General features: G+C 41.6%; 1 protein-coding gene across 5 annotated transcripts in view; it reads right to left on the bottom strand.

The window, feature by feature from the left end:
* The window catches only part of LOC114047350 (serine/threonine-protein kinase Nek6), a 127236-nt gene that overhangs the window by 16407 nt on the left and 83163 nt on the right, over window positions 1-27666 (bottom strand). For all 5 annotated transcript variants that reach the window (XM_027868156.1, XM_027868157.1, XM_027868154.1 and 2 more), the window contains 3 exons: window positions 23899-24007; window positions 22779-22886; window positions 6501-6595 (listed from right to left, as the gene is read on the bottom strand). In XM_027868156.1, the coding sequence (XP_027723957.1) occupies window positions 6501-6595; window positions 22779-22886; window positions 23899-24007 (312 nt within the window). The remainder of the gene's footprint in view (window positions 1-6500; window positions 6596-22778; window positions 22887-23898; window positions 24008-27666) is intronic.

Genomic DNA, 27666 nt, shown 5'->3' with positions numbered 1-27666 from the left:
AAAATCCAATGCTACCTTCACTTTCCGGGTGGAATGTAACAAATGGGAGCCCCGTGTGCCGAGAAGGACAAAGAGCTGGCTTGTGTAATCAAGCCCTGGCATCACTGGCAACCCCATCAGTCCAATTACTATTAAGGCCACAGAGGCCTTGGGAACCTCGGTGGCTGATCAGAGAGAGTCAGTGGGAAAGAAGTTTGTGTCCTCAGACTTGAGGGGCAATGGGACACAGTGGGAAGAGGACAGTCTGGAATGAGAAGGCTCAGGCCCCAATCTCGGCTCTGTTACTGCCTGTGTGGTTTTGAGCAAGACACTTCCATGTCTCAGCCTCAGCTCTCTCCTTTTATAAAACTAAAACCGGACTAGAGGACGTCCACGGTGCCTTCCAGCTCTAACATTCTGTTCTAAATAGTGAGGCTCTTTATAACTTGGCCAATGGCCCACGTGCAGTTTCTCCAACATATCTTCTTTCTCCTTCTTCTCTGCCTTTGTACCAGTTGTTCCCCGCACCTGGACTGTGCTATCTCCTCACCTTTACCTCTTACCTTCTCTGACTTCCTTCAAGACTCAGCTTACACCTCACCTACTCCGGGAGACCTTTTCTGCACCTGCCCCAAACCCAGTTGCTAATGCCTTCGCATCCCAGAGTGTCTCCCATGTTCTCGGTACATGTCTTACATCTATCTTATTACTATGTAGTCTCCCCCATTAGAATGTGAGCCCCTTCAGGATAGGGACTGTGGTTTTTGCCTTTCTCTGTATCTTCAGCACTTAGCAAAGTGCCCGACAACACAGTAAGCATTTAATAAATGCTTTTGGACTTGACTTGTTCTAACTTCTAAGGGTCCTAACAGTTGTAACATTCTGTATTTATTTTGTGTTCAAAGGGTTATTCCAGCTGACATTCTATGCTGTATGTTCTAAGGACAAATGAGAGCCAATGAGATAATATTCTGAGCAGAGGTATCAAATCGCAGCCTGCAAAACTCCCCAGCGTGACCAGAAGCAGATTAAAATGTAACTGAGAAACATGTAACAAAATAAGTAAAAATACAATACAGTATAAAATAAATTTGTGGGTTTTGAAGTCAATATGTGGCCCATAGAGATGTTTCTATTTGAGTTTGACACACTAATGACATAGAGTACTTAATAAACTTAAAAGTATGTGTGTGTGTATATCTATATCTATATCTATATATCTATCTATATATATGTATATATAATCAGTTATAATTATCATTAGGGCAGCTAGCTGGCATAGTTGGCATAGTAGATAGTGTTTGGGGTCTGAAGTCAGGAGGATTTATCTTCATGAGTTCAAATCTGGCCTCAGACACTTATTAGCTGTATGACCCTGGGCAAGTCACTTAACCATTACTGTCTCAGTTCCTCATCTATAAAATGAGCTGGAGAAGGAAATGGCAAACCATTCCAGTATCTTTGCCAAGAAATCCCAAATGGGGCACGAGTTGGACGTGACTGAAACAATTGAACAACAATAATTATTATTATTATTAACATCCCTTTCAACTTTCAGAATCCTGAAGTACTTACGTATGTAATACATGCATGCCTTTACCACATATATACATGTATGGGACACATGTAAGTATATATTTACTACATGTACTCCATTCTACTCTATGTCCCCTCAGGACACGTGATGGATTCTCTGGAGGATTTATGGGGGAGAATTGCATAGGATAAGAAGGTATGAATAGTTTTAGATCCTAAGTCACAAGGGAAAGGTATAACCTCAAGAGGTCATGGGTCCATGGAAATATAGGGATATTGCATATCTATATATGTGCCTCCTCATGGTATGGAGAAAACCCTAAGCTCTCAAAGGCTGCACTGGGGGAACCCAAAATCTGACAGGTCCAGCTGAGACTGAGAAGCTTCATGATATCTGTGTCTGGTGACCTGGGATCAGCCTCACTAAGCCTTCTTGTATAGAAGTCCCTTTTTATGGAACTCTACAATCCAGCCAAACTGGCCTTCTGTCTGTCTGTCTGTCTCACTCACTTACATATACACACATCTATACAGCTTTTTCCCAATCCTCTGCCACTCCCAAGGCCAGTGCTTTCCCCATCAAAAAAATGACCTTAAAAATAAATAAATAAAATAAAAATAAAAATTTTTTTAAAAAATGACCTTACTTTTATTTTGACTCTTATCTTGTATATACTTTCCTACGCATACATTAGTTCCCTGAGAGAATAGAAGTTCCTCAATGCCAGAGACTCTTTTGTCTCTGTTACCTCTAGCATTAACACAGCAGTGCTGGTGCATGGTGGGCACTCATTGTCAGTCAGCCAACAAGCATTTATTAAGCACCTACTATATGTTAGCTACTGTAGTAGAGGCTGGGGATACAAAGAAAGGCAAAAAACATGGTCCCTGCCCTTGAGAAGCTCCCATTCTAATGGGTGAGACCACACGCAAAAGACTATGTCATAGAAAAAACATACAGTATAAGTGGGAGGTAAGCACAGAGGGAAGGCACTATAATTGGGGGGAGGCAGGGGATTGGGAAAGGCCTCTTGCATAAGCTAGGATTTGAATGGAGTCTTGAAAAAAGCCAAGGAAATGAGGAGGTGGAGGAGAGGAAGGAGAGCATTCCTGGTGTGGGAGTTGGGTCATGAAAAGGTGTAGTCGAGAGATGGGAGTACAGTGTGGGAAGAACAGCAAGCAGGCCCATGTGGCCAGAGCACAGAGAGGGGTAAAGTAGAAGACCAGAAAGGGAGAAGGGGGTAGGTTGTGAAGGGCTTTAAATGCCAGGCACAGCTTTCTCTATTTGATCCTTCCGACAACAGGGAGCCAGTTGAGCTTGAGTAAGGGGTGATGCGGTCAGACCTGTGATCCAGGAAAATCACTTTGGCAGCTGAGTAAAGAATGGATGGGGGTCGGGAAAGATGGAAAGCTGGGAAACCACTCAGAAGGCTACTGCAATAGACCAGGCATGAGACTATGAGGGCCTGTACAACCATAGTGGCTGTGTGAGTGCACAGAAGGGAACGTATACAAGATATGCTGTGAACGTAAAAAAACCAAAAAGATCTGGCAACAAACTGGATGTGTGGGGAGAGTGTGAGTGAAAAGTTAAGGATGACACCAAGGTGTAAGCATGTATGACTGCAGAATGGTAGTATCCTCAACAGTTACAGGAAAATTAGGAAGAGAAGAGGGTTTAGGAGAAAGATAAAGTGTTGAATTTGAGATGCCTAAGGGACATCCAATTTGACATATCCAAAAGGCAGTTGGTAAAATGAGACTGGTGCTCAGAAGAGATTAGGGCTAGAGATACAGATCTGGGCACTATCTGTATAGAGATGATAATTTAACTAGAGAAGCTATGAGCTCACCAAGTGAAATAGTACGTTTACAGAGAGTGCCAGACCTGGAGTCTGAAGACCTAAGCTCAAATCTGGCCTCAGACACTTACTGTGTGACCCTGGGCAAGTCACTTAATCCTGCTTTCCTCAGTTTCCTCATGTGTAAAATGAGCTGGAGAAGGAAATGGCAAACTACTCTAGTATCTTAACTTCTAAATGGACTTATGAAGAGTTAGACACGACTGAAACGATTCAACAACAACAACAACAAAATGAAGAATGGTGATGGACTCAGGGTGAAGAATAGACATGAATTTTTGGACATGGCCAATATGGAATTTATTTTACTTGGTTATGCAAATTTGCTACTAGGGTTTTCTTTTCAGTTAGGAAGGAAGATAGGGTTGTCAAAAAATAGAAAAAAATAAATAGAAGATCATTGAATCATTTTTTTAAAGAATGCATAGAAGAGGGGCAGCTAGGTGGCACAGCAGATAGAGCTCTGGCCTTGGAGTCAGGGGGACCTGAGTTCAAATCTAGCCTCAGACACACAACACTCACTAGCTGTGTGACCCTGGGCAAGTCACTTAACCCCACTGCCTAGCCAAAAAAAAATGCATAGGAGAAAACAGAAGGCCAGAAAGAAAAAGAGAAAAGCAGGACAGCTTTGAAAGTTACGTGTTAAAATTTATTATATACTTAAAAGGAAAGGCAAGCTAGAGATTTGCAGTTTTATGTATAATCTATGAAAATGTCCATTTTATTTAGTGTTTGTTAAATTCAGAAAAAATTAAAAAGGGAATTATGATTCTCCTGGGGTGGGAGTGAATGAATGAATGAACGAATGAATGAATGAAATCAGGGATCCTGAATCACTGCAGAGAATAACTTAGGACCATTTAAAATTAACTGAAGTCAACATGCTTCAAATTAAGGCTATTAGGAACAGAAAAGTTAAGGTACCTGACTTATGATAGTGGAACAAAACAATCAGCTTATTACAAAATACCTGTGAGAAATTCAGGTTTTAAGGACTGAACTATTGCCTTCTTTTTCAATTTCTAGGTCCATCTATCCCTCTCCAGAGGCTCATTTGCCTATAAAGATACTCATCTCACCATTCTAAAACCTTCTCTTGACCCTCCTGCCCTTTGATCTATTTTTTCCCTTTTATATTGGCTTTGCTTTCTCTCCTCCTTCTCACTCCTGAACTCTCTGCAACCTTGCTGCCATCACCATCACTACTAAAACAGCTATCCACATTACCAGTGACTTCATTCAGTGCAGGAACCTTTTCTCCATCATCTCCTTTGACCTATCTGCAATACTTGATACTGTTATATATCCTGTCTCTGTTGCTACTCTCTTCTTCCCCCTCAAGTCTCTATGACCTTGCTTTCTCCTGGCTCTCCTAAGCCTGACTTCTCTTCAGCAGAGTCTTTGACTTGGAGTCAGGGAGACCTGGGTTCAAATCCTGTCTCAGGTGCTTACTAGCTGTGTGAGCCAGGGCATCATTTAACCTTTCTTAGCCTCAGTTTCCCTAGCTATAAAATGGGGATAATAATGGTACCCACCTCGTAGGTTGCTATGAGGAGCAAATGAAATAAACTATATAAAATGCTTTGCTAACCGAAAGTGCTATATAAACGTTAGCTATGATTACAACAGTGATATCTCATTTGCTGGATCCTCTTCCTCCTCTCTAAATGTAGGTGTCCTCCAAGGCTCTATCTTTGGCACTTTTCACAGAATCTGAAATTTGGAAGGGACTTTACCGCTCCTTCTCTTTCATCTTTCACTTGATCGAGAATCCTATGTGTATATCTGTAAGATCTCTGATAAGCACCAATCTAGCCTTTATTGGAAGACCTCTTGTGCTGGGAAATTCAGAATCTCAACAGGAAATCCATTCCATTTGGGGACCCCTATCTTTGTTGGGAAGTTTTCCCCTAATTCCAATTCCAGATCTGCCTCTCTGCAAGTTTATCAAGGGCAAAAAAATAGAGATAAATCAAGCTTTTCCAAAGCTTTGGCCATCACCTTGCTGTGTGTCTCCCAAGTCTGTATCTTTACTTGTGTTCTCTCTTCTAAGTTCCACACCTGCATCTCAAATTACTTCCTAGATATCTATACCCGGATGCCAAACAAGTACCTCAAATGTGACCAAAACTGAGCTCATAAGTCATTACCCTCCCTCACATCAGCTACCCATCTAACTTTCTCTCAATATTCTAATGATACCACTATTCACCAGCTACCTAGGCTCAAAATGTCAGAATTATCTTTGGCTCTTTTAGCTCTCTTATTTCAAATATCTAATCAGCTTCCCAGTCCTATAAACTCTACCTTTGCAATATCTCCTAGTCCCAAAGACAATCTCCTAGTTCAACCTTTCACTTATCTCTATCTAGACTTTTACAACAGCCTCTTAATTAGTCTTCCTGCCTTCAGTCTTTCCCCTTCTAATCCATCCTAATAGCTGCCTGATTAATCTTCTTAAATAATAGCTCTGGTCATGTAATTATACTAGTAAAAAAAATTCAAAAAAATTCAGTGGCTCCTTATTCCTATGAAAGCAAAAGGCTCATGTTCTTGGGCAAGTAACCTTTTTACTCTGTGCCTTGATTTCCTTATTAATCAAATGAGAACATTCAACTCATTGAGTTACTCATGGTAGAGCTAAATCTAAAACCCTTAAAATGGCATTCAAAGCCCTCCACCCTACCTCTCGAGCCTTATTTCCAACTACTCCCCTTCATGTATCCTATATTTCAGATAAACTAGCCTGGTCATTACCTTCTGAACAGCCCCATGCTTTATCCTTCCTTCCAATATTCTATATTCTATGGTCCTCAATCAAGATAATCCAGCTAGGAATTACCTTAAATAGCATCTAGTCCAATCTTCTCACTTTGTAGATGGGGAAAATAATACTGAAAGAGATTAAGTCATTACCTAAAGTCATACAGGTAATAAAGAACAGAGCCAGGATTGGAATCTAATTCTCTGATGCTAAGTAGCTGGTTCTTGACATACGGTTATAGCTTGAACATTCTATGCCTTATAGTTTTTTGGGGGGCAATAATCAGTCTTGTCCCAAGCCTTTACCTTAAATAAATACTGTTCCCCACAATATTAAATTAAATCACTGAAATTTCTTACCTCATACAATAAACAGCCCAAAGACCAGATATCAGACTTAAAGTTATAGCCATTTTCATGAATTCTCTCCGGGGACATGTAGTAAGGTGTTCCAACTGAAATGAAGCAGGGAAAAGAGATTTACTTTTTTTTCTTTTTTGCTGGCAAAAGAGAAAGTCAGCAAAACCTGGGAAGGTAGCAATGTAGTAGATGAAAACTAGGACTGGGAGACAGAAGACATGTTCTAATCTCGGGCGGGGTGAGTAATCATCTTTCTCACCTCAGTCTTTTTATCTGTAAAATAAGGGCACTGGACCCGACAAACCCCAAGGCTCTACCTCGTGTAAACTTTTTTCAAACATTCTGTGTTAAAATTGTTTATAATCAATGTTCTAAGATTCCATCCTGCCCTAACATTCTACAGTTCTATTTTCCTCTCCTCCTTCCCCAAGAAACATCAATTAACTATTAAAAGATACCCTTTCCAATGGACAATATGCATCAAATGATGCCTGTTCTCCCCATCAGCCTGAGAGTCTATAGAGTTTTGCTGAAGTACCAGATCTGATCTTTAAATAAGCTGGAGGGTGGGGTGCAGATACAAGGAGAGAGAAGAAAATGCAAAACCTGCAGAAAGTACAGGCATGGCTGTATCGTCAATCTACTCCTGAAAAACGAATTACATAGAGGTGAGCCCTCTTTGTTTCTCTCTTCCTCCCTTTGTCCCGCCTTCCTTCCTTCTTTCCTCTCTACAATTCATTTGGGCAAATCTTCACCTTTCTGGCCACTGGTGTGTTCATTTGTTAAAAGATAAAAATAATCATGACTCTCGCTCTATATGTATATATACATATACATACATATGTATATTTATCTACTGCAAACCAGCCCATGTTCTGTTCTTCCTCCCAATATTCTATATCATATATGTGTGTGTATAGAGACTAATGATTTTTTGTGTGTATACATATACAGGAATATATCATATTTGTGTATATATATGCATATATATATATACACACACAGAAGAAAACCCCACAAAAAAACCCCATGCAGACATACATGTCTTTTCAATTCTGCAGACATTCATTAAGTGCCTACTATGCTTTACACTTGAGAAGAGATAAAGTTTATATAAGAAAAAGTACCTGCCTTTAACCTACTCTGTGACCACCCAAATGAGCATTTGTGAATCAGGAGGGATCGCTTTACAAAAAGATTTGCTGCACAGTTCTTTTCCGTGGCATGCTTCCCCTTGTGTACTTAAGATAAGATTTATAAATAACAAAGAATTTTCATAGAGAATTTTTTGGGAAATACTTCATTTGTGTGAAGTGAATTTCTACTTCTAGAAAGTCAAAACAATTAACAAGACAAAGACCCATCAGGTCAGTGGCAGAGAAGGCACAGCCTATAGAGGAAGTCAGAGGGTAATTCATTATATGAAGGAAAGTGGTTTATTCAAGCCGAAGTTCATCTTCTGCCACATGCAACTCTGAGCCACAGTTACAAGTGTGAATGAGGTCAGAGACTCATCCTGGGACATCAGCATCATCTCAGTTGCTTTGTGCTCCATGCACTAGAAGTGGAAAGAACCAGCATCCAGTGCTACAAATTCCCCCATCTATTCCAGACGGGTTTCATTAGTGTGCAGAGATGCTGTGAGAGAGCAGAGCACACCACAGGTATGATGGGAAAGAAGGAAACTATGCAGTCATGGGAACTTGTCCATCAATGGCCAGTAAATTAGGAGACTGTTCCTATGTTGGTATTTCTGTTCTCAACCCAATAACTTCTTTATTTCAGTGATGGCTATACATCAGACATTGCCATTACCAGATGCAAGGGGTTTTAACACCCTTTACCCGTTCCCCTGACCCTCCAGTAACATCACCTCAGAAGCAGACTGAATCTGAAATCTTGAAACCAGGGTTCAAAACCCAGCTCTACAACTTAGTATCCATGAAACCCTGGCAAGGTCACTTTCTCTCTCTGGGACTCAGTTTCCTCATTTGTAAAATGAAGTTGATTCATTTCAATTTAATTCAACAAATATGTATTAAGTTCCTATTGGCTGAGGGTCCAAAAGTTCATCCCTGGGAATGACACAAAGTTCAGACAGGACGCAAACTGCTGTACTCATGGAGACTACATATTCATAACAGAATTAGAACACACAAACAGATAAATACATACAAACAGGTAAGTAAGACATACAATAAATAAATGCACTGGAGAGATACGAGGTATATTACATGAGGGCTAAGGGGAACTTCCTAACAAAAATAATTTACCTTTATATAGTACTTTATAGTTACAAAGAATGTAATATCCATTTTCTGGACATTCCTGCTTTACAAAACTTACAGGATTATTCAGGTTCAAAGACAATAATAGCTGTAAAGCAACATGCAACACCAAAAGCATTACATATATGCAAGCTACTACAATTCTTTTCTGAGGGCTTCCTAGTATTAAAAACTTGATAATAATTTTCTGAGAATGGCATGCACTTGGTTCTCATTCTTGATTTTGGAGTTTTACTAAGACTGTTCAGCTGCAATACTGTTACAGATAACACCTGATATAAATAATCAGCACAGCTAGTTAGAGCTATGTTTAAATCATAGGATAGCAGAGCTAGAAGGGCTCTGACAATACGGCATGTTAGAATACAGAACAGAAAACACGGAATATCAAAACCAGAAGGGAGATGGAAACATAGAATGTTAGATCTAGAAGGACCCTGAGAATATGGAACACAGAATGTCAAAATTAGAAGAGACCTAACACATAGAATGTTAGAGCTGAAAAAGCCCTGAGAATATAGCATGTTAGAATACAGAACATAGAACACAGAATGTCAAAACCAGAAGGGACTTGAAAACAAAGAAGGTTAGGGATGGAAGGAACCTGTGAGTGTTGAATGTTAGATCAGAGAATGTTGGTGCTGGGAGAAATCTTAGACATGAGCTAGTCCAGTCACCTGAGGGAATTCAATAAAGACTGCCTGACAGAACGTCTGAACCCAAGCCAACAAAACTCAGGAGTTACTACTGACTGATCTTAAAATAGACAATTTGATAAGGGAATCTTTTATTGTTTCTGTTTCAACAGCACCTTCCAGCAAATCTCTAATCCAGCACCCAAATATGGCTTCCCAATCTCTCACTTTTCTTTTTCACAGTGGGGGACAAAGCTCTGAATACGAAAGAGGAACCTAACAAATTCTGACCTTTCTTGTATGTTTACAGAGAAATCTGTGTTTCAAACAGAGAAATATCAGAGCAAAACAGGGACCTCAAAGGGGTAGCTGATTAAAGCACCCCTTCATTCATGAGACATTCCGTTCCTGTCAAAACAAACTTCGAAATGTTTTGAAATACTTGTGGTTTTGTATATGAAAAAGGCAAAGCTTTCACCTAAGTTTTTTTTTTTGAGTTCCTGTTGAATTTGAGAATAAAAATGAAACAGCAGAAGAATATATATTGTTACTTATTTAGGACCTCTAACTGAGGTCCTTTTCTGAGAGTCCTATGGGTACCTGTAGGTACCTGCTTACTGGGACAAGCAGATTCACATGGTATTGAAAGGATAAATCCAACCCTGCCCAGGAAGAGCAGGAGAGGAGGAGAGGAAGTGTAGATAGACACAAATGGACAGGACAGGATGTACACAATGAGAGTTGATGACAATGGAAAATGTGACTTCTGAAAAAAGGAAAAAAGTATTATTTATAAAATGTCAGAGCTAGAAGGGGCCTTAGATCAGAGAGTTAGCACTGGGAAGCACCTCAGTGCCTAGAATAGTAAAAACAAGAGAGGGCCTTGGAGCACGGAATGTTAGGGACATAGGTTGTTACAACTTTCATTCTAAAGTCTCTCCCAATTCCAGCATTTTATCCTCTACAGATAAAATTTCCAACTCTGGAATCATGTGATCCCCTGTCATCAAAGTAACAAATACCTCCTCAGAATGTTGTGTTGTTCAGTCATTTCAGTTGCCTCTGATTCCTCAAGACCTCATTTAGGGTTTTCTTGGCAAAGATACTACAGTGGTTTGCCATTTCCTTCTCCAGCTCATTTTATAGATGAGGAAACTGAGGCAAACAGAGTTAAGTGACTTGCCCAGGGTCACATAGCTAGTAAGTATCTGAGGCCGGATTTGAACTCAGGAAGATGAGTCTTCCTGACTCTAGGCTAGGCACTCTATCCACTGTGCCCCTCAGAATGGTAACAATCCCAAATCTTGCTCATATAGAATGGACCATCACCAAGGTCCTTCTACAAAACCAGATTTTCCCTACAAAGAAGTAATGAGCTATTTACCCTCAGTACATGCAGGGAGTTCAGGAAGAAAAGATTGGAAGCTGTGGGGACAGCACGCACTCACTTGAGGCAGACTCTTGCCCCTGCTGGGACCATGGTGACTTACAAAGTCATCTGAAGACCAGACAACTTCACACGTGCAGGAATATTTCAACTCCCAGTGGGACAGATGCCAAAGAAAGTTTCTGATTAATAGTCTCTGATTAGGCCATCCTTGTCAAATTGGCTAAAGCAATACAATGGTGAGCCCAGATGATTAGGTTGAAAGCCCTGTGTGGTTCAGTAGAAGCAGCTCATTACAGGGGAATTCCTTCAGACTGCTGGCCAGGCCAGGAAGAGAACTGAGCCCATCTCTCCATTCCCCCGATGGTTCTATAGAAATTAATGCATCAATTTTTTAAACAAGGAAATCGGTGGAGGGTAAGGGAAGGGGAAGAGGTTGTACTGTGCATTTTCTGACAACCCCACAGAAACAGTAACAGACATGTTGGGGAGGACTGTGTCCTAGACTCATTTAATGTAATAGTACAACCAAAGGCACCAGCTTCAAATAAGAAAAGGACTCATTCATCTGGATCACATGCCCATTCACGCTGCTGTGATCCGAGGCTGGACAATGGGCTATATATGAAACGACAATTTTGAACCATAAGGCAAAGCCATTATGTTGTTTGCCCTCCCCCATCTTAACTTTTATGCCAGGAGGTGGGCAACTCAGTGACCCAGACAAACTGGAATTGAGAGCACTTAAGGCCAGGAGCCTCTCGGGACTCTGAAGGGCTGTGGTACATAAGAATCTAAAGAGGAAGAGAACAGTGCAGGGAGGAAGAGAGGGGAGGAGAGAGACACAGAGAGAGAATAAGAGATAGAGACAGAGAGTCTGTGCTGGGGTGTATTAATGTACTCAGTACTGCTAGGGTCTCTGAACTCCTACAGAGGAAGGGAAAATAAGGGAAAGATGATGGATTCTAATCTGTCAGGGACAGTCTATGAAAAACTATTTAAGGCAACTTCTCAGAGCCTCAGTTTCTTCTTCTATAAAATGAGGAGGTTTGACTGAACATATTATCTCAAGGATCACTTTGCACTGGAAAAGTATGTTTTTAACATTTTATGTTCTAAGATCTTTTCCAGAGTGTGAATATTCTAGAGGTCCCTAACTTCAAGATATTAAGAGTAGAAGAGATAAGTAACACACACATACACATACACACACACACACACACACACACACACACACACTCTCTCTCTCTCTCTCTCTCTCTCTCTCTCTCTCTCTCACTCATACCTCAGGCCACTCTGCTAGTTTTCAAGACTTACAGAAGACGAGCCCAGGATGTAGATGTCAGAGCAATAAAGATATCCTGAAATCTCTCCCATGATTTTAAAGTGCTCTAAATTCACTTTCTCTTCTCAGAGATGGGGCATTGTGGAACAGTGGATAGAGTGCCAGACTTGGGGTCAGAGGGATACTGATTTAAATCCCACCTCCAACGTCCCCTATAAATGGTGGTTATGAGTATTATTTCTGAACACACTGAAGCTGAGTGAGACGAGCACTCCTTCCAATCATGCAGACTGCAACCCATTCACACGTTCTCATCTGTGTGACTCTTCTCCAGATCTCCCTGTAACTTCTTGGGAAGGGAAGGAAATTGTCTACTCAACTTGCTGGGGGCCTTAGGTCTCCTAACGTTAGAAGATATACAGCTTTTAGTCACACACAAGAAAGCGTTCATCTGGAAGGGTGTAGAAGTCTTCTGAACATGTAGAGAGATGAGAAAACTGGGGGGGACAGGATGGAGGAAGGACTTTTAGGGGGGTGTATGGATTGGGATTTTGGAAGGTGGGTGACTTCTGGAGGGGTATGTGGATGGAGATTGGGGGGGTGGGAGGAGGGGATGGGAGGACCCTTGGAGGGGTGGGTGAAGTAGGAGTTGGGAGGGTAGGGGGCAGAAGATAAGGTAATAGGGATAGGATAAAAAGAGAGGCTGAGAAAGAAAATAGTGAGAAAAATAAGATGATGGGAAATTCACAAATAGTAATTATAACTCTGAATGTGATTGGGATGTTTATGGCAGCTCTCTTTGTGGTGGCAAAGAACTGGAAACTGCAGGGATGCTCATCAATTGGGGAATGGCTGAGCAAGTTGTGGTGTATGGTTGTGATGGAACACTACTGTGCTATAGGAAATGATGAGCTCATTGGTCTTAGAGAAGCATGGAAAGACTTGCATAAAACGATGAGGAGTGAAGTAAGCAGAACCAGGAGAACACTGTATACAGTAACAGTCGTATTAAGAACAACTTTGAGTGACTTACTCATTTTGAGTGACTTAGTCATTTTGACTACTACAAATACACAAATTAAAAATAAAGGACAAGTGAAGAGAGATGCTATCCGTATCCAGAGAAAGAACTAATAAACAGAAGTGTGTACAGAATAATACACACACACACACACACATACACACACACACACACACCGATCTGTGTCTAACGGTAGACTTCTCTAGAACACAGGGAAGGGATGGAAGAAAAAAAAGGAAAAAAAAGGAAAAAAAAGAAATTTTACATAACTGTTGTATATTTGGAGGGAATGACAAGTTGTACACGGTAGATTTGCAGTTTCATGTGCAATCATCTTTTTATTGTATTTTTATTGTATCATCTTTTTATTTATTTATGGAAATGCTTTTGTTCCCTGAATTGAAAATAAAATAAAATTTTAAAAAAAGAAGATATACAGCATAGAGGCAGTCCATCTGTTAGCTTTCACTCTCACTACATGATGGGCCTCTCCCCTTTTCCAGATACACATCTCTTTGATGACATCTTTTACACTGTTACTGTTAATAATTTAATAATCATTTTTCAAATGAATGATAAATGGATTAACACTTGGCTTGCACTGTTTTTCCCTCCTAATATCTGCTTTCCAGGCCTACTCATGGTAGGAGATGCCTCTTTGGCACCTGGGCCTTTCCCCAGGTCACTGGGCATATATACAACTGGTTTTATTAAAACAGTTTCTCAGTAAGATTCTTCTAGGTGCTTTTGATGTTACTCTGATTGGTTTTGATGTTTTTGGTTTTTGATCTGGATTCTTTGGGTTTTGTTCTTCTGCATTTCAAAATCATTCTTGTTTGCAGAGTTAAGAGCAAGTTCATCCCTACCCACCAATATACCGGGATTATATTGTCCAAATGAATTTCTCAGCTTCAGTAAGAAAACGGAAGGTTGGTGGCATTAGCCTTGTTAGAAGGAAATACAATTTATCAGGAGCCCTGTGATCTAGTTTCAGCTCTATTCTCTGGGAGTCCTTGGGAAAGTCACTTTCAGTCAGTCAATAAGCATTTATTAGATGCTTATTGTGAGCCAGGCACTGTGCTAAGCACAAAGAAACATAATATTGGCCCTTGAGAAGCTTAGGATCTAAAAGGATGACATTACATATCTTAGAAGACAGCTAGGTGGTGCAGTAGATAGAGCACTGGTTTTGGAGTCAGGAAGACCTAAGTTCAAATATAACCTCAAACACTTCCCAAGTCACTTAACCTCTGTCTGACCCTTCGTTAGCTGTAAAATGGGGCTAATATTAGCACCTACCTCCCAGGTTGTTGTGAAGATAAAATGAGATAATGCTTCTAAAGTAGTCTGAAAACTTAAAAGTACCATATAAATGGTATGATATTATTGTTATTTTCTCTCAGTAAGCCTAAACTGAGTCATCTGTAAACTGAGGGAGAGAACCTACAGTAGAGACTCTTATCCTTTTTTGTGTCATAGACATTTTTAACAGTCTGATGAAACCTATGGGCCACTTCTCAGAATGTTTTTAAATGCATAAAATAAAACACATAGAATTACAAAGGAAACCGACTACAGTGAAATACAAATATATGTGTATATGTGTACATGCATATGTTTATATATGCACAATACATAAACATGTACATATACATAACATACATAACGATACATATATACATCCATGTATACATACACACAAGTTCACAGACCCCAGGTGAAGTATTCTTGGACATGATCTATAAAATGGCTCTTGGCTCTATATTTTATAAAAGGTTTACTGAATTGGGTATAAGAGGAGAGAAACCACTTCATTTCATAACCATTTAAGAAAAACCAAGAAGGTCAGAGACTTGACAATCCTCACTGGATGCTGAAATAGGGCGAGTTTAGGGACCTCTTTATCCTGCAAAGCAGCTTGAGTGTATCCCCGTGCAGCCCTTTTCCCTAACATTAAAAATCTCTCCGAGACAGCTTCATTAGCTTTGTAATGGAGGGGACTACCCTGGTCTGTGACCCCTCTAAGGTTCAGAATCTCAAATGTTGGTTCCTAAGACAGAAACAAGATATAAGAGATACGGGAAACAAGATATGGAAGAGCAGATATATGGACCAATCCAACAATAAAAGCTCTTGTCTAGATTCACCAATTTCTGTGAATTCACAGTCACAGACAATAAGTATTTATTAAGAGCCTGCCATGTGGTATGTTGGGATTAAGAGCCATGTCTGTTGTGGGAATACCCACAATAAAGAACTTATGGTCCTCTAAAATGAAGAATGGACCAGCTACACAGTACAGTGGACAGAGTACCAGGCCTGGAGTCAGGATGACCTTAGTTCAAATCTGACCTCAGATACTTACAAGCTATGTGACCCTGGGCAAATCACTTAACTCCGTTTGACTCAGCTTCCTCATCTGTAAAATGCACTGGAGAAGGAAATAGCAAACCACTCCAGTATCTTTGCCAAGAAAAACCCAAGTGGGATCACAGAGAGATGGAGACAACTGAAATAACTGAACAACAACAGCAAATGTGTATCCTACTTACTTAGAGCTGAATGCTAAGCACTGGAGATACAAAAAAAAAAGGCAAAAGACAGTACTTGCCTTCAGGGAGCTTATGGCGAGAGTACACGCAAGCAACTATGTACACACTAAAGGTAAATAGGACCATGCCTTCCTATTCCCAAATTCCTGAGACATACTAGCATAGGAACCCTTCTGTGGTGGTGTGTTGATTTAGAAGAAGCCCCTGATGTCCAGGTCTCTTCACTGCCTTTCAGATACTTTAAGAGTGACTATGTCCCCCCTCAGTCTACTCTTCAAGTTTCACCCCTGTGTCTGACAAACCTACTTCATTCAAGGGAAGGGCTTCCCCTTCTCACCCCGCCCCCAATTCTATAAGGGGTTTCACAAGGAGCCCAAGAAGGAATGGGATGCCCTGGAGATCTACCCCTGGACATCACCAAGTCAATACTGGATGAGCATTTGTTGGATTCTGATTTAGGCATGTGTCGGGCTAAAAGACCACAGAGGTCCTTTTCAACTCAGATTCTGAACACCTTGGAGCTCCAAGGGACCCCAGCAATTTTTTTTTTTTTAGTGCACTGTTGGACAGCTGTAATTATTAGAAGGCTTTTCTTCATACTGACTCAAAATTTACCTCCTTATAATTTCTACCAATTACTACTCGTTTTACCCTCAGGGTCCAAGAAAAAGTCTAATCCTGATTCCATTCTGTTTCTTCTAGAGATACTAGCAACACTGGGAGAGAGAGCATTACAATTGCTCTTCATGGTAGCTCAATAATCATCTTCAGTAATGATCAACATGGGAATTTATGTAGCACTTTGTGTTTACATTTTTGCACACATTATTTCATTTGATCATCACAAAAATCCTATGAGGTTGTGACAGTATAATTATCTTCATTTTACAGATGACTAAATGGGACCAAAGACTGTAAAGTGGCCCGCACCTAAGGTCATATGGGTAGTTAAATAACCGACAGTCCCAGGTTCTTTCGATTCTCAATCCAGTGTTCCTTCCATTATGACCCACCATTGCTCTCACCTCTGGCGGCAGCCTATTCCATTATTAGAACACACAGATTCCACTAACCTGCTATTCAGCTGTTAGAAGGGACTCCAGGAAGTAGACAGACCACCTAGCACAACCCTTCATTTTATACAGGTGGAAACTGTTCTTCATGTTGTTGATGTTTTTAGCCTGAACTTCACAGAATCTCAGAGTCGGACAGGAGATCACCTGGTCCAACCTACCACTCAATCCTACCACTTCTATCAGAGCCTCTACAAATATCTGTCCAGTTGCTTGACTACCTCTAATAATAAGGAGCACCCAAGGTAGCCCATCCCATCGTTAAGACATCTCTAATTATCAGAATCTTATGACTTAGAGCAAGAATGGTCCTTAAAGATCATCTAATCCAAACTCTTCATTTTACAGAGGAGGAAACTGAGGCCAAGGGATTTCAGGTGATTTGCCCTACAGTTCTCCCATAATTAGGAAGCAGCAGAGCTGGACCCAAGTCATCTCATTCCCCATCCAATACTATTTCCACTCTCCCTGCTGCCTCTGACGGCTGTCCTCCTTCAGAGTAAGCTAAGATTACCTTCCCTGTGACTTTCTCACCCTCTTCTTAGCTCTGCCCTCTGGCGCCAAGTAGAACAAATCTAATCTCTCTTCTCTACGACAACCTTTCATATACTTGAAGCCCAGGGACGGCATCATCCCCCTCAGTCTTCTCTTCTTTGTGGCACCTTCCCCCTAGTGGTCTCAGTGCTGCCGCTGCCCTTCTTTGGCAGCTGGTGAGTCCCCACTCCTCCCCTCAACAGGGCTCTCTGTCCATCAGGGATGGGCGTAAGTGGGTCCCGCCTCCCAGATGTGGATTGCCTCGCAGGAGCTGGCTGCTCTTGCTCCAAGCGAGACACATGCCTGGATCTTGTGAGCCGTGTATGGGCAAATCCTTCATTTCTCTTTCATTACCCTGGCGTGTTCTGTCACTTATTTTTTCCTGTATGCAATCCTGCCTGACAAATATGATCTGCTGCCTGGTAATTTATCTGACGCTTATTCTGTTCCTTGCTCTAATTATGGCTCCGGTCCCTGACACGAAGGCAGCCGTGCTGCCACTGCCGGGTAGTACACCTGTCACACTGGCTGTAGTACTGCCTAATGCCCTTTTATGCCAGGCTGATGGGAGCAAACACAAAATCTAAGGGAGTCAGGGGTGGGGGAAGAGGAGAAATAGATGAATATATCTGCTTAAGTCCCATGTTCCATTCACAGGTCAGTAGCTTTAGAGATCAGAGTTCAGCTGAATTGTGATGGCAATGTTGCTACAGACACTACTATGACACCTAGTAGGTCTCCATTAAAATGAGGGAATGCATATTTAAATAGATGCACAACCATTCCCCAAGTCCCATCAACACTAGAAACAGAATCAAAGAATCAAAACTAGTTAAAGCTGGAAGCAATCTTAGGACACAGAATGTTGGAAGACAGAATACAGAACACAGACAAATCACTTCACCTAAGACTCGCTTTCTTTGTCTATAAAAGGAAAGGGTTAAACTAGATCACACTGGAAAGGTTAACACAGAAAGGCAACCTTAGAGCCAAGTTGATCCAAATTCCTCATTTTACAGATGAAGAAAATGAGGCTCAAATAAGTAAAGCAATTTACCTGAGGTCATGCAACAAGTTAATGCCAAGGGCAGAGATTAGAACTCAGGTCTGCTGACTGAATAACAACTAATTCAATGACTTTACGAAGTTGGGGATTGAAGAATTGGCTCATTATTTTGGTAAGTTTCATTGTAATGAGCAGAGTTTCTTTTTTCCCCCTCCTCTCCTTCAGCTGGAAATTTAGAAATAAAAATATGAACTGACATTTATATGAAGCTTTAGGATTTAAAAATGCTGACCCTGTTTGATCCTCAAAATCTCAAGAGGCAGAGTTAATGTATTGTTATCTCTCCTCCCCACAGCAGTAAACTGAGGCTTGGGGACTTGTCTCAAGGCCACATAGCAAAGGGTCAGGGTAGGATGGAACTTGGGCCCTTCAGCTCCAAGTTCAAATCCTCGTTCGCTCTATCCTCTTCCTACTTTGCTGTACAAAATAGTTTCAATCTACATTTGGAAGAGGGACTGGGGCTCACAAAGTGGCGCTCTCCTGATAACTACAGAGGAATCTTCAATTAGTCTAAGGATAAGGGTCATATGCTCAGACCTAGTCCATTTCTAAGACCCAATTTATTCTTATTACTATAATAAGTGCAGCAGCCAAACTAGATAAAATCATATCATTGGAAAAGATCAGGTTTCTGCCCGTTCCTAACGATGTGATCTTAACTGGCTCTGACGGTTTTGTGTGTGTGTGTGTGTGTGTGTGTGTGTGTGTGTGTGTGCGCGCGCGCACGCGCGCGTATGCATGTGTGTGTGCGCAGAGAAGAAGCTCAAGTCTGACAGGATAAAATTAGGAATATTTTAACTGCTCAGGAGAAAAGGTTGGTTTCTTTCAGTTTCTCTCATTTTCTCTCTTTTTCCCACACCTCTCCTACCCCTGATGTGATCACAGGGTACAAAACAAAGTTCTGCCTGCCATGTGTTTGCATGTATGTGTGTGTGTGTGTGGGTGGGTGTGTGGTGATGATACATTTTTTAAAGTATTTTGGCTAATATTTTATAAGTAGAATTGCATGCCTCAGTGGAATCAAAAGAAAAGGAATCATGGGATTAGTGCAAGGCCACATGTGGCCCTCTAGGTCCTCAAGTGTGGCCCTTTGACAATTCAGTCATGTGGCCTCAAGGCCACAAGTTCCCCACCCCCGATGTAGTAGAAGGGGCTCTTGGCTAGTGGAGCATCAGGATGCCTAGATTTGAACCCCAGAACTACCAATGACATTTTGTGAAGTTGAGCAACTAATAACTCTTTAGGCCTGAGTTTCCACATCTGAAAATTAGGTAGTAGGACTAGATGATTTATTAATCAAAAACATGTATTAAGTATCTACTACATGCCAATGCACATTAGGCACTGGAGATACAAATACAAAAGTGAGACACTCCTTACCTTCCAGGAGTTTAAATTCTACTGAGGACATACATGATCACAGATAAGTAAATAAAATTAAGCTTTAATAGCTTAAAACTGTACACTTAAGACTCTGAGGATACCCTGTACAGGATACATACCAAATAAATACACAATAACTGGAAGGCGGGGGTGGAATATGAACAATTCAGGCAAGGCCTCACGTGGAACTTGAGCTGAGTTTTGAAAGGAGTCAGGGGCTCCAAGAGGCAAAAATGAGAAAGGAATACATTCTAGGCATGGATGACCAACAGCCTGTGCAAAGGCATGGAGGAGGATGGAGGAAGATGAAACATCACATAGGAAGAATAGCAAAGTAGCCAGTTTGGCTAGAGCACGGATTGTGTGAAGGGGGATTAATCTGTTATCAGTCTAGCAAGTTAGGCTGGAGCCAGAATGGGAGAGGTTTTAAATACCAGGGGAGTTTGGGTTTTATCCTAAAGGTAATGGGGACCCACTGAAGCTTCTTGAGCAGAAGGCAGACATCTCGGACCTACATTTTAAGAATATCATTTTGGCAGCTGTGTGGGATGGATTGAAGTGAACACAGGGAGACCAATTAGGAGGCTAATGTAATAGTCCAGAAGAAAGGCTATGAATATCCAAATAGAGGGCTTTAATATTCTGTTCTAAAGTCCTCAGCAGCTCCACATTATATTTCAATATTCAGAGAATCAGATGATTTGGAATCTAATCCAACATCCTCATTTTATGGATAAGGAAACTGAGGCTCAGAGTGGTTAGACAACTCACCAAATATTAGGGAATAGCAGAACCAGGTCTAGGATTTGAACCGAGGTCCTGATGCCAAATCAAAACCTTACACACCATGTTCTAAGATCCTTTCCATTTCTAATATGATATTCTCTAAGGTCCCTTCCAGCTCTAACATTCTGTATTCCAATGTTCCTTCCAACTGTCAAACTTTATGTTCTAATATCTCTTAAGATTCTTTGAGCCTCTACTTAAATATCAGAAAAGCAAAGGGAATTTGATTTACACTTAAGATTTCACCACAAATATAAAAGGAAGAAGAAAAAGGGATAAATTGGGTGAAACAAACATTATCTCCTGAGGCCCCCAAAACTGGAATAGCCCAGTATTACTTAAGCCATAACAGTCAAGGCTAGTATCATTTCTGAATGAAATAATAATCAACCCAGTAGTGACTGAGAGCAAAGCCAGCTTCCTAGTATTCAAAACCTTCTGAATCAGAGGGGTATGACACAGTTGTTTTTTTTTTTTAAACACTTTAAACAGCTACCACTGTTTGATCACCAGAATTAATAAATTTCACCAAATCATATGCTATCCGCTACAAGTCTCAGAGCCATCTGGAGCTATATGAATAATGCACACTAACAGTTTACATGAAGAAATCATATTTTTCAGAGAGCTCCTTCGCGTGAACCAAAAGACGCTCCCATATTATCATTCTGTTTACACTCAATGTGTGTCACTTGCACAAAGGTGTCGGAACATGAGAGACAGACCAGCTTGTAAGTTTGGGGTGAGACAGAAATGAATTGGGCCCAAAACCATTTTTAAGAGGTTGGGGGGAGAGGGGGAGAGAGAGAGAGAGAGAGGAAGGGAAAAACTTTGCTGTAATTCATGATTCTCCTTTCCTTTCCCCAGTAACATTTTGGTGAAAATTTTAATACAAGTAACAGTGAAAATAACACTGCCTTGTATTTCTGGTTCCCACTTGGCTACAATGGACAAGTCACTTCCCCTCTCTGGGCCTTAAGTTTTCTCATCTATAAAATGGGAGTATTGGAATACATCATGTCCAAGGTCTATTCCGGCTCTAACAGTCTATGTTCTGTGTTCACAAGTTCTTCCAGCTCTAACATTTTGTGATTCTATGAGCTTACCAGGCCCAGTAGGAGCAAGCATCAAGCACATTTGACTTTTACCGAAACCTGAAGAAAGGCCAAGCCCCTGCATCAGCTGCTCAAGAGTCCAGAGAAGTTGACAGAAGAGTTTTAAACAAGCACCAGGGGAAAGCACAGAGTTCTCTGGCTTCCTTGTATTACCTACTCCAAAACAAACTGAAGCAGAGATGTCTTCATATTGGGTCCTATCAGGCATCTCTGGTCTTTGGTATTTAAGTGACAAAACCTTGCTGAAGTCTAAGATTCCAATGCAATTCCAACTAATTTTTCAAAGGAAATTATCTCCCCCAAAGTTGCATACAAATTGAATTGTTCAGTCATTTCAGTCATGCCTGACTCTTCATGACCCCATTTGGGGTTTTCTTGGCAAAGATTTTGGAGTGGTTTTGTCATTTCCTTCTCTAGCTTATCTTACAGATGAGGAAACTGAGGCAAACAGAGTTAAGTGACTTGCCGAGGATCAAACAGCGAGTAAGGTCTGAGGCCAGATTTGAATTCAGCTCTTCCTGACTCCAGGCCTGCCAGTCTATCCACTGCACCACCCAGTTCCCTCAACTGAATTCCTGTAAGTCAAATCCTATTTTATGTTAAAAATATACCTACTCCATCTTATAACATCTGTTGCTTCTGAGAAAATACACTATGAAGTAAAGAAATATTTACAAGGATATTTAGTCCCAAAAGAAGAATCTTGCAAATGAATAACTTATGAAGGGCATAATATGGTTCTTGGTAAATACCACCGTGAGGTATACCTGTACTGGAGTGAATCTTTTCCTAAAATGAAGAAAACTTTAAGGTTAGCAAGCATCTCCTAATTTCTCTGGTTTTTATATTCAGAATTTATATACTGGTGTGTGTGTGTGTGTGTGTGTGTGTGTGTGTGTGTGTATAAAGACAGAGTGAGGGAGAGAGACAGAGAGAGAGGAGAAGAGGAGGAGGAGGAGGAGGCGAAGAAGAAGGAGAAGAAGAAGAAGAAGAAGAGGAAGAAGAAGAAGAAGAAGAGAGGAGAGCAGAGGAGGGGAGGGGAGGCTTTCTTAAAGAAAGGCTTACTAGTACTAGCTTTTAAATAAAAGAAAACACAGTGGCAATACCGACTAATTCCCAATCTTGCTGAGGCCTCTGGGAGGTAGAGACTTACCTAAGGAATGTGCTGCCGTGGTCTTGGAGCTGAAGAAGCGGCCCAGTCCAAGGTCCCCCAGCTTCACTACACCTGTGGCTGTTATAAACACGTTGGCAGGTTTTATGTCTGGGAGGAAAAGAAGGCTAGAGGTCAAACTCAAGAGGCATTGTGCAGTCTTAACGCTCAATCTTAACAAACATGTACACGTACAACACCCCTGCCACAGTCTAGACAAGCCACAGAGCACCTACAGCAAGAGAAGGCAGCAGGGCGAAAGAGAAAGCCTTGGGCAGAGAGGCCATGCCACTAACTCACTATATGACCCAGGGCTAGTAACTTTACTTTGCTAAGTCTCGGTTTCCTCTTCTGTAGAATAATAGGTTGGGCTACACGGTGTAAGGTTCTATGTAGCACTGGCTCTGGAGTCAGAGAAACATGGGTTCAAATCCCATGTCTACAACCTGTATGACCTTAACCTCCCTGGTCTTAGCTTACTCATTTGTTAAGTGGGGGGAGGGGCCACCGAATGGCCTCTGAGGAGTCTTCTAGAGACCGAGGCCGATCACCTTATATGTTCTAACACTTTAGGTTCTAAGGTTTCTTCTTGCTCTAACTGTCTATACTCTACAGAACCTCCTGAGACCTAAGGTCCTTTCCAGTTGTAACATTCCATAATACTAAAGAATTCAGTAAGGCCAGCAAACTGGGGGAAATGTCTAGCATGTGAGTGTACGCTATAGGGGAACCAAGAAACTCCCACCAACTCATCCATCACCACATCACAGTCAACGCGATGAAGGAGATGTTGTAGAGTTCACTGCATCCCTCAAACTCCAGCTTTGCACTTCTGACACTCTGCTAATGGCAGGTTTGACACTTGACTTAAAATCAGTGTCTGGAATACAAAGCATCTCTTCTTCATAATGCTCCCCTCACTCTGGACCGACTCCTTTAACAAGGAGGCAAAAAAACAAAACAAAACAAAAAAAACCACCAGGAGAAATCCATCTCGCCAGTGCCGCCGTCTCTCCAAACATGCGTTGGCTGCACATCAGCATAATTGTTTTTGAATGTAGCCACTTACTAATTGGAACATTATATTATTATTCAGTGAAAAGAGAGAGCGGATTAATGTTACCTCTGTGCATCACCCTGCGGGAGTGCATGTGCTCCACGGCGCTGCACAACTGCACAAAGTACTTCCAGACCGTCCTCTCGGGGATTAACCGTTTCTGCTTTTTAAAAAACTGTAGAAAGGAAAGCAACACCCAAAGAGAGGAGGATAGAGGAGAAGAGAAGGGGGAGGGGAGGAGAGGAGAAAGGAAAGGGAGGAGGAGGGAAGGACAAAGAAAGACAAGAGGAAAGAGGAGGGAGAAAAAGGGAGGGAGAAGAAGGGAGAGAGCAAGAAGAGGAGAAGGAGGGAGACAGGAAAGAGGGGAGAGAGATAAAGACAAGACAGAGGAAAAGATAATGAGAAAGAAAAGCGAGAGATGAGAGAGAGATAGAAGGAGAGAAGAGAAAGGGGGAAAAAAGGAGGAGAGGGTAGAGAGAAGGATGGATAAGAAGGTAGAGAGAAGAGAAGAGCAGAAGGTAGAAAAGAGAAGTAAAAGGTGTTGAGAAGAGAGAAGGAAAGGGTGGGGAGAAGAGGGGAGAGGAGAAGGAAGGGAAAATGAGAGGCATACACAATTAGGAAAAAATACCACCAGTTCTACCCTCCCCCAAATTCCTCAGGTACAATGGGAAACAGCACTGAATTTGGACTTGGAAGGCTTGGGTTAGAGTCCCAGCTGTGCCATTTAATATCAGTGTGACTTTAGGCAATGCATAGAATCTTAATCTCTCTTAGCTTAGCCCCCTCATTTGTAAAATGGATAATATTTTCATACTCTTTTACATCATACAATGTACAAGCTTGACGGGAGCTCTGAGATAAGCTAGTCCAAACTCCTCATTTTATGGATGTGGAAACAGAGGCCTAGGGAAGTAGGGACATAACGTGACACAGCTGATCAGTGGCAGGGCTGTGACTCAAACGTTGGTTTTTGTTTTGTCATATGAGGCAAATTATGAGAACATTCTATATACACTATAAAACAGCATGTGATTGCTACAGGATTTTTTTTGTTGTTGTTGCTGTTTTTTAACTATTCAAGTTAAATTACCCGCTGATAACTCCTCTCCTATCCCTATCGACTATACAGAGAAGCCAGACCTGCCCCACCAATACCATTTTACTCCGTGTGTGTGTGTGTATGTGTGTGTGTAAGCCTCCCACAATCCACTAATTAACAACCATTACGAAAAACACACTTAAATAGGTTTGACATTCTTGAATGGACACCGATTATAATTAGCATTAATCTCCTTAATTACCTTGTGAAACATATTTAATGCCTCAAAACAACAAATGTTGAGGATATCTTCCCTTAAGTAATAAAAGGAGTTTGGGGAGAAAGAAAAAAGAAATGTATCTGTGTATATACAGAGAGAGAGAAAGAGAGAGAGGTTTTCTGATAATATTAGTTTCTATGTGAATTCTTTATCCCTCCACCCCCATCAAATACTTCTTCCCAAAGGAATCAGAGACTAAGAAGCATGGTACAATGGAAAGAACACTGACATCAGGAGACCTGGGTTCAAGTCTTGGTGGTGCCATTTATAAGCTGTGTGACCTTTAACAAGTAACTTCTTCCCCTCCCCCAACAGTTTCCTCATCTGTAAAATGAGGGTTCAGACTAGGTGATCCCCAAAGTCCCTTCCAGCTCTCCTAGTCAATGTTCTAAGATCTCTTCCTGTTCTAACTTGCTATGACTCTAAGTAAGTCCTAAGTCATAAGGCGGCTCCAGCAAGTATCCTAAATTTCAACAGCTCGGGGATTAAGAGGAAACAAAGCAGAACTCACAACTCTGCCTGGCAAAGGACACTCGGACACCCTGGAATGCAGGGTTGGCCTTCTCTGACAGGGATGGCTGCCAGGGAAGGGCTTGTGAGCAGTAAGATGATATGTGGCATTCGTAGGCACCAGCCAGCCCTGGCAGGAAGCTGCTTATAATCCTCAAACTGTAAACTGGGACCCTATTGGCAGAAGTTCATCAAGGAACAGTGTGTGCAGGAACTGGGCAGCTATAGCTCATGCAGGGTCAACAGCAGCTTCAACCTCTTCTTTTTCCAACTCTGTATGGATGCCAACTGCCTGCCTCTGGCCTGGGTTTCATGAACAATGTCACCCACAGGCTTTTTATCTGATTCAATATATGTTCAGACCAATACCAGCTGCGGAATTCTTCACTTTCCATCCAAGTCCAGCTTGAGGGTCACCTTCTCCTGATGCCTTTCCATTTGGAAATGATCTCTCCCCTCCTTGAGTTCCTCTTAGCACTTTGTTTAAATTTTTTTTTTTTTGGTTGGGCAATGGGGGTTAAGTGACTTACCCAGCGTCACACAGTTAGTAAGTGTTAGGTGTCTGAGGCCAGATTTGAACTCAGGTTCTCCTGAATCCAGGACCGGTGCTCTATGCACTTCGCCACCCAGCTGCCCCCTCTCTTAGCACTTTGTCTGGAATATTCCAAGTACTCAGCACTCAATGCTCTAACGTACAGGACCACTCAATCTAGACTACTCCAAGATCCATGACTTCATCCTTCATGGCTACCTCCATTCCCCTCCACTAGGCAAATCTCAACCTCTCCAATGACTTAGGTGCTCTTAACCTGGGGGTTCATGAACTTGCCTTTTTTAAAAACAATTTTTATAACTATATCTCAATTTAAGTAATTTCTTTTGCAATCCTATATATTTTATTTGACTCATTTAAAAACATTACTGTAGGAAAGGGTCTCTAGGCTTCACCAGACTACCAAAGGGGTCTACAATGCAAAAAAAGGTTAAGAATCCTTGCTGTGGAACCTGGTTTCATGGGTCACCATGAAAAAAATCCACCCAGCAGCCAGCCTTCTAGTGATGAACCTCAGACATCAAATCTGTGACCCGGCCTGTGAAGGATGTTTCTGGCTTGGTAAGACCTGCTGGAGCCTCTCCTCCAGTGGCAGAACTTTCAAGAGCCTGGAGCCACCTCCACAAGACAGCCACAGAAGAGGGCTGGAGAAGAGGCCTTACCATACACTATTTTATTCAAATCACAGCTTTATGTTCTAGTCAAACAAAAATGAAAGACAAGGGTAAATAGCCTAGGGGACACAATGATAGCGCCAAGACTTCACAGAACCAGAGGATGTGGAAGATGAGGATGGTAGGCAACTGGAGACAAGGATATACCTAGCCTATATGAAAGGACTGGTGTAAATCTGTAAAGTCAAAGATCACTGACAGATGTGAGAACAGTTAGCCCAGAAAAATAGACTCAGAATGGAGACATGATCCCTGCCTTCTACTTTCTGGAGGAAGAGGAGACATGGAACAGTGGAAGGAGCACTGGTTCTAGAGTCAAGAAATGGGTTTGCATCTTGGGTCTGATGGTTCCCACCTATGTGACTTTGGGGGAGTCATCTAACATCCCTGAGCCCCACTCTCCTCCGCTGTAAGATGAAGGGGTTGGCCAAGATGGCACTGGAGGTCCCTCCCAGCTCTAAATCTATGATCCTGTGATCCTAAGAGCTGTCATCTAAACAAGGGATTATACTTGGTCTGCTTGACTTCAAAGGGCAGAACTAGGAAGAGAGGTAGAAGTTGCAGAGGCAGATTTGGGCTTGATGTAGAAATTGTTGTTTCTGTTGTTGTTCAGTTGTGTCCAACTCTTCTTGATCCTATCCAGGGTTTTGTTGGCAAAGATAATGGAGAGGTTTGCCATTTCCTTCTCCAGCTCATTTTACAGATGAGGAAATTGAGGCAAACAGGGTTAAGTGACTTGCCAAGGGTCACACAGCTAGTAAGTGTGAGTGGACTTGAA

Source organism: Vombatus ursinus, unplaced genomic scaffold, assembly GCF_900497805.2.
Source record: "Vombatus ursinus unplaced genomic scaffold, bare-nosed wombat genome assembly UNPS02014786.1, whole genome shotgun sequence".
In the NCBI taxonomy this organism is placed as follows: Eukaryota; Metazoa; Chordata; class Mammalia; order Diprotodontia; family Vombatidae; genus Vombatus; species Vombatus ursinus.
The sequence above is the reverse complement of the archived record's forward strand: the minus strand, read 5'-3'. Positions and strand labels throughout refer to the sequence as shown.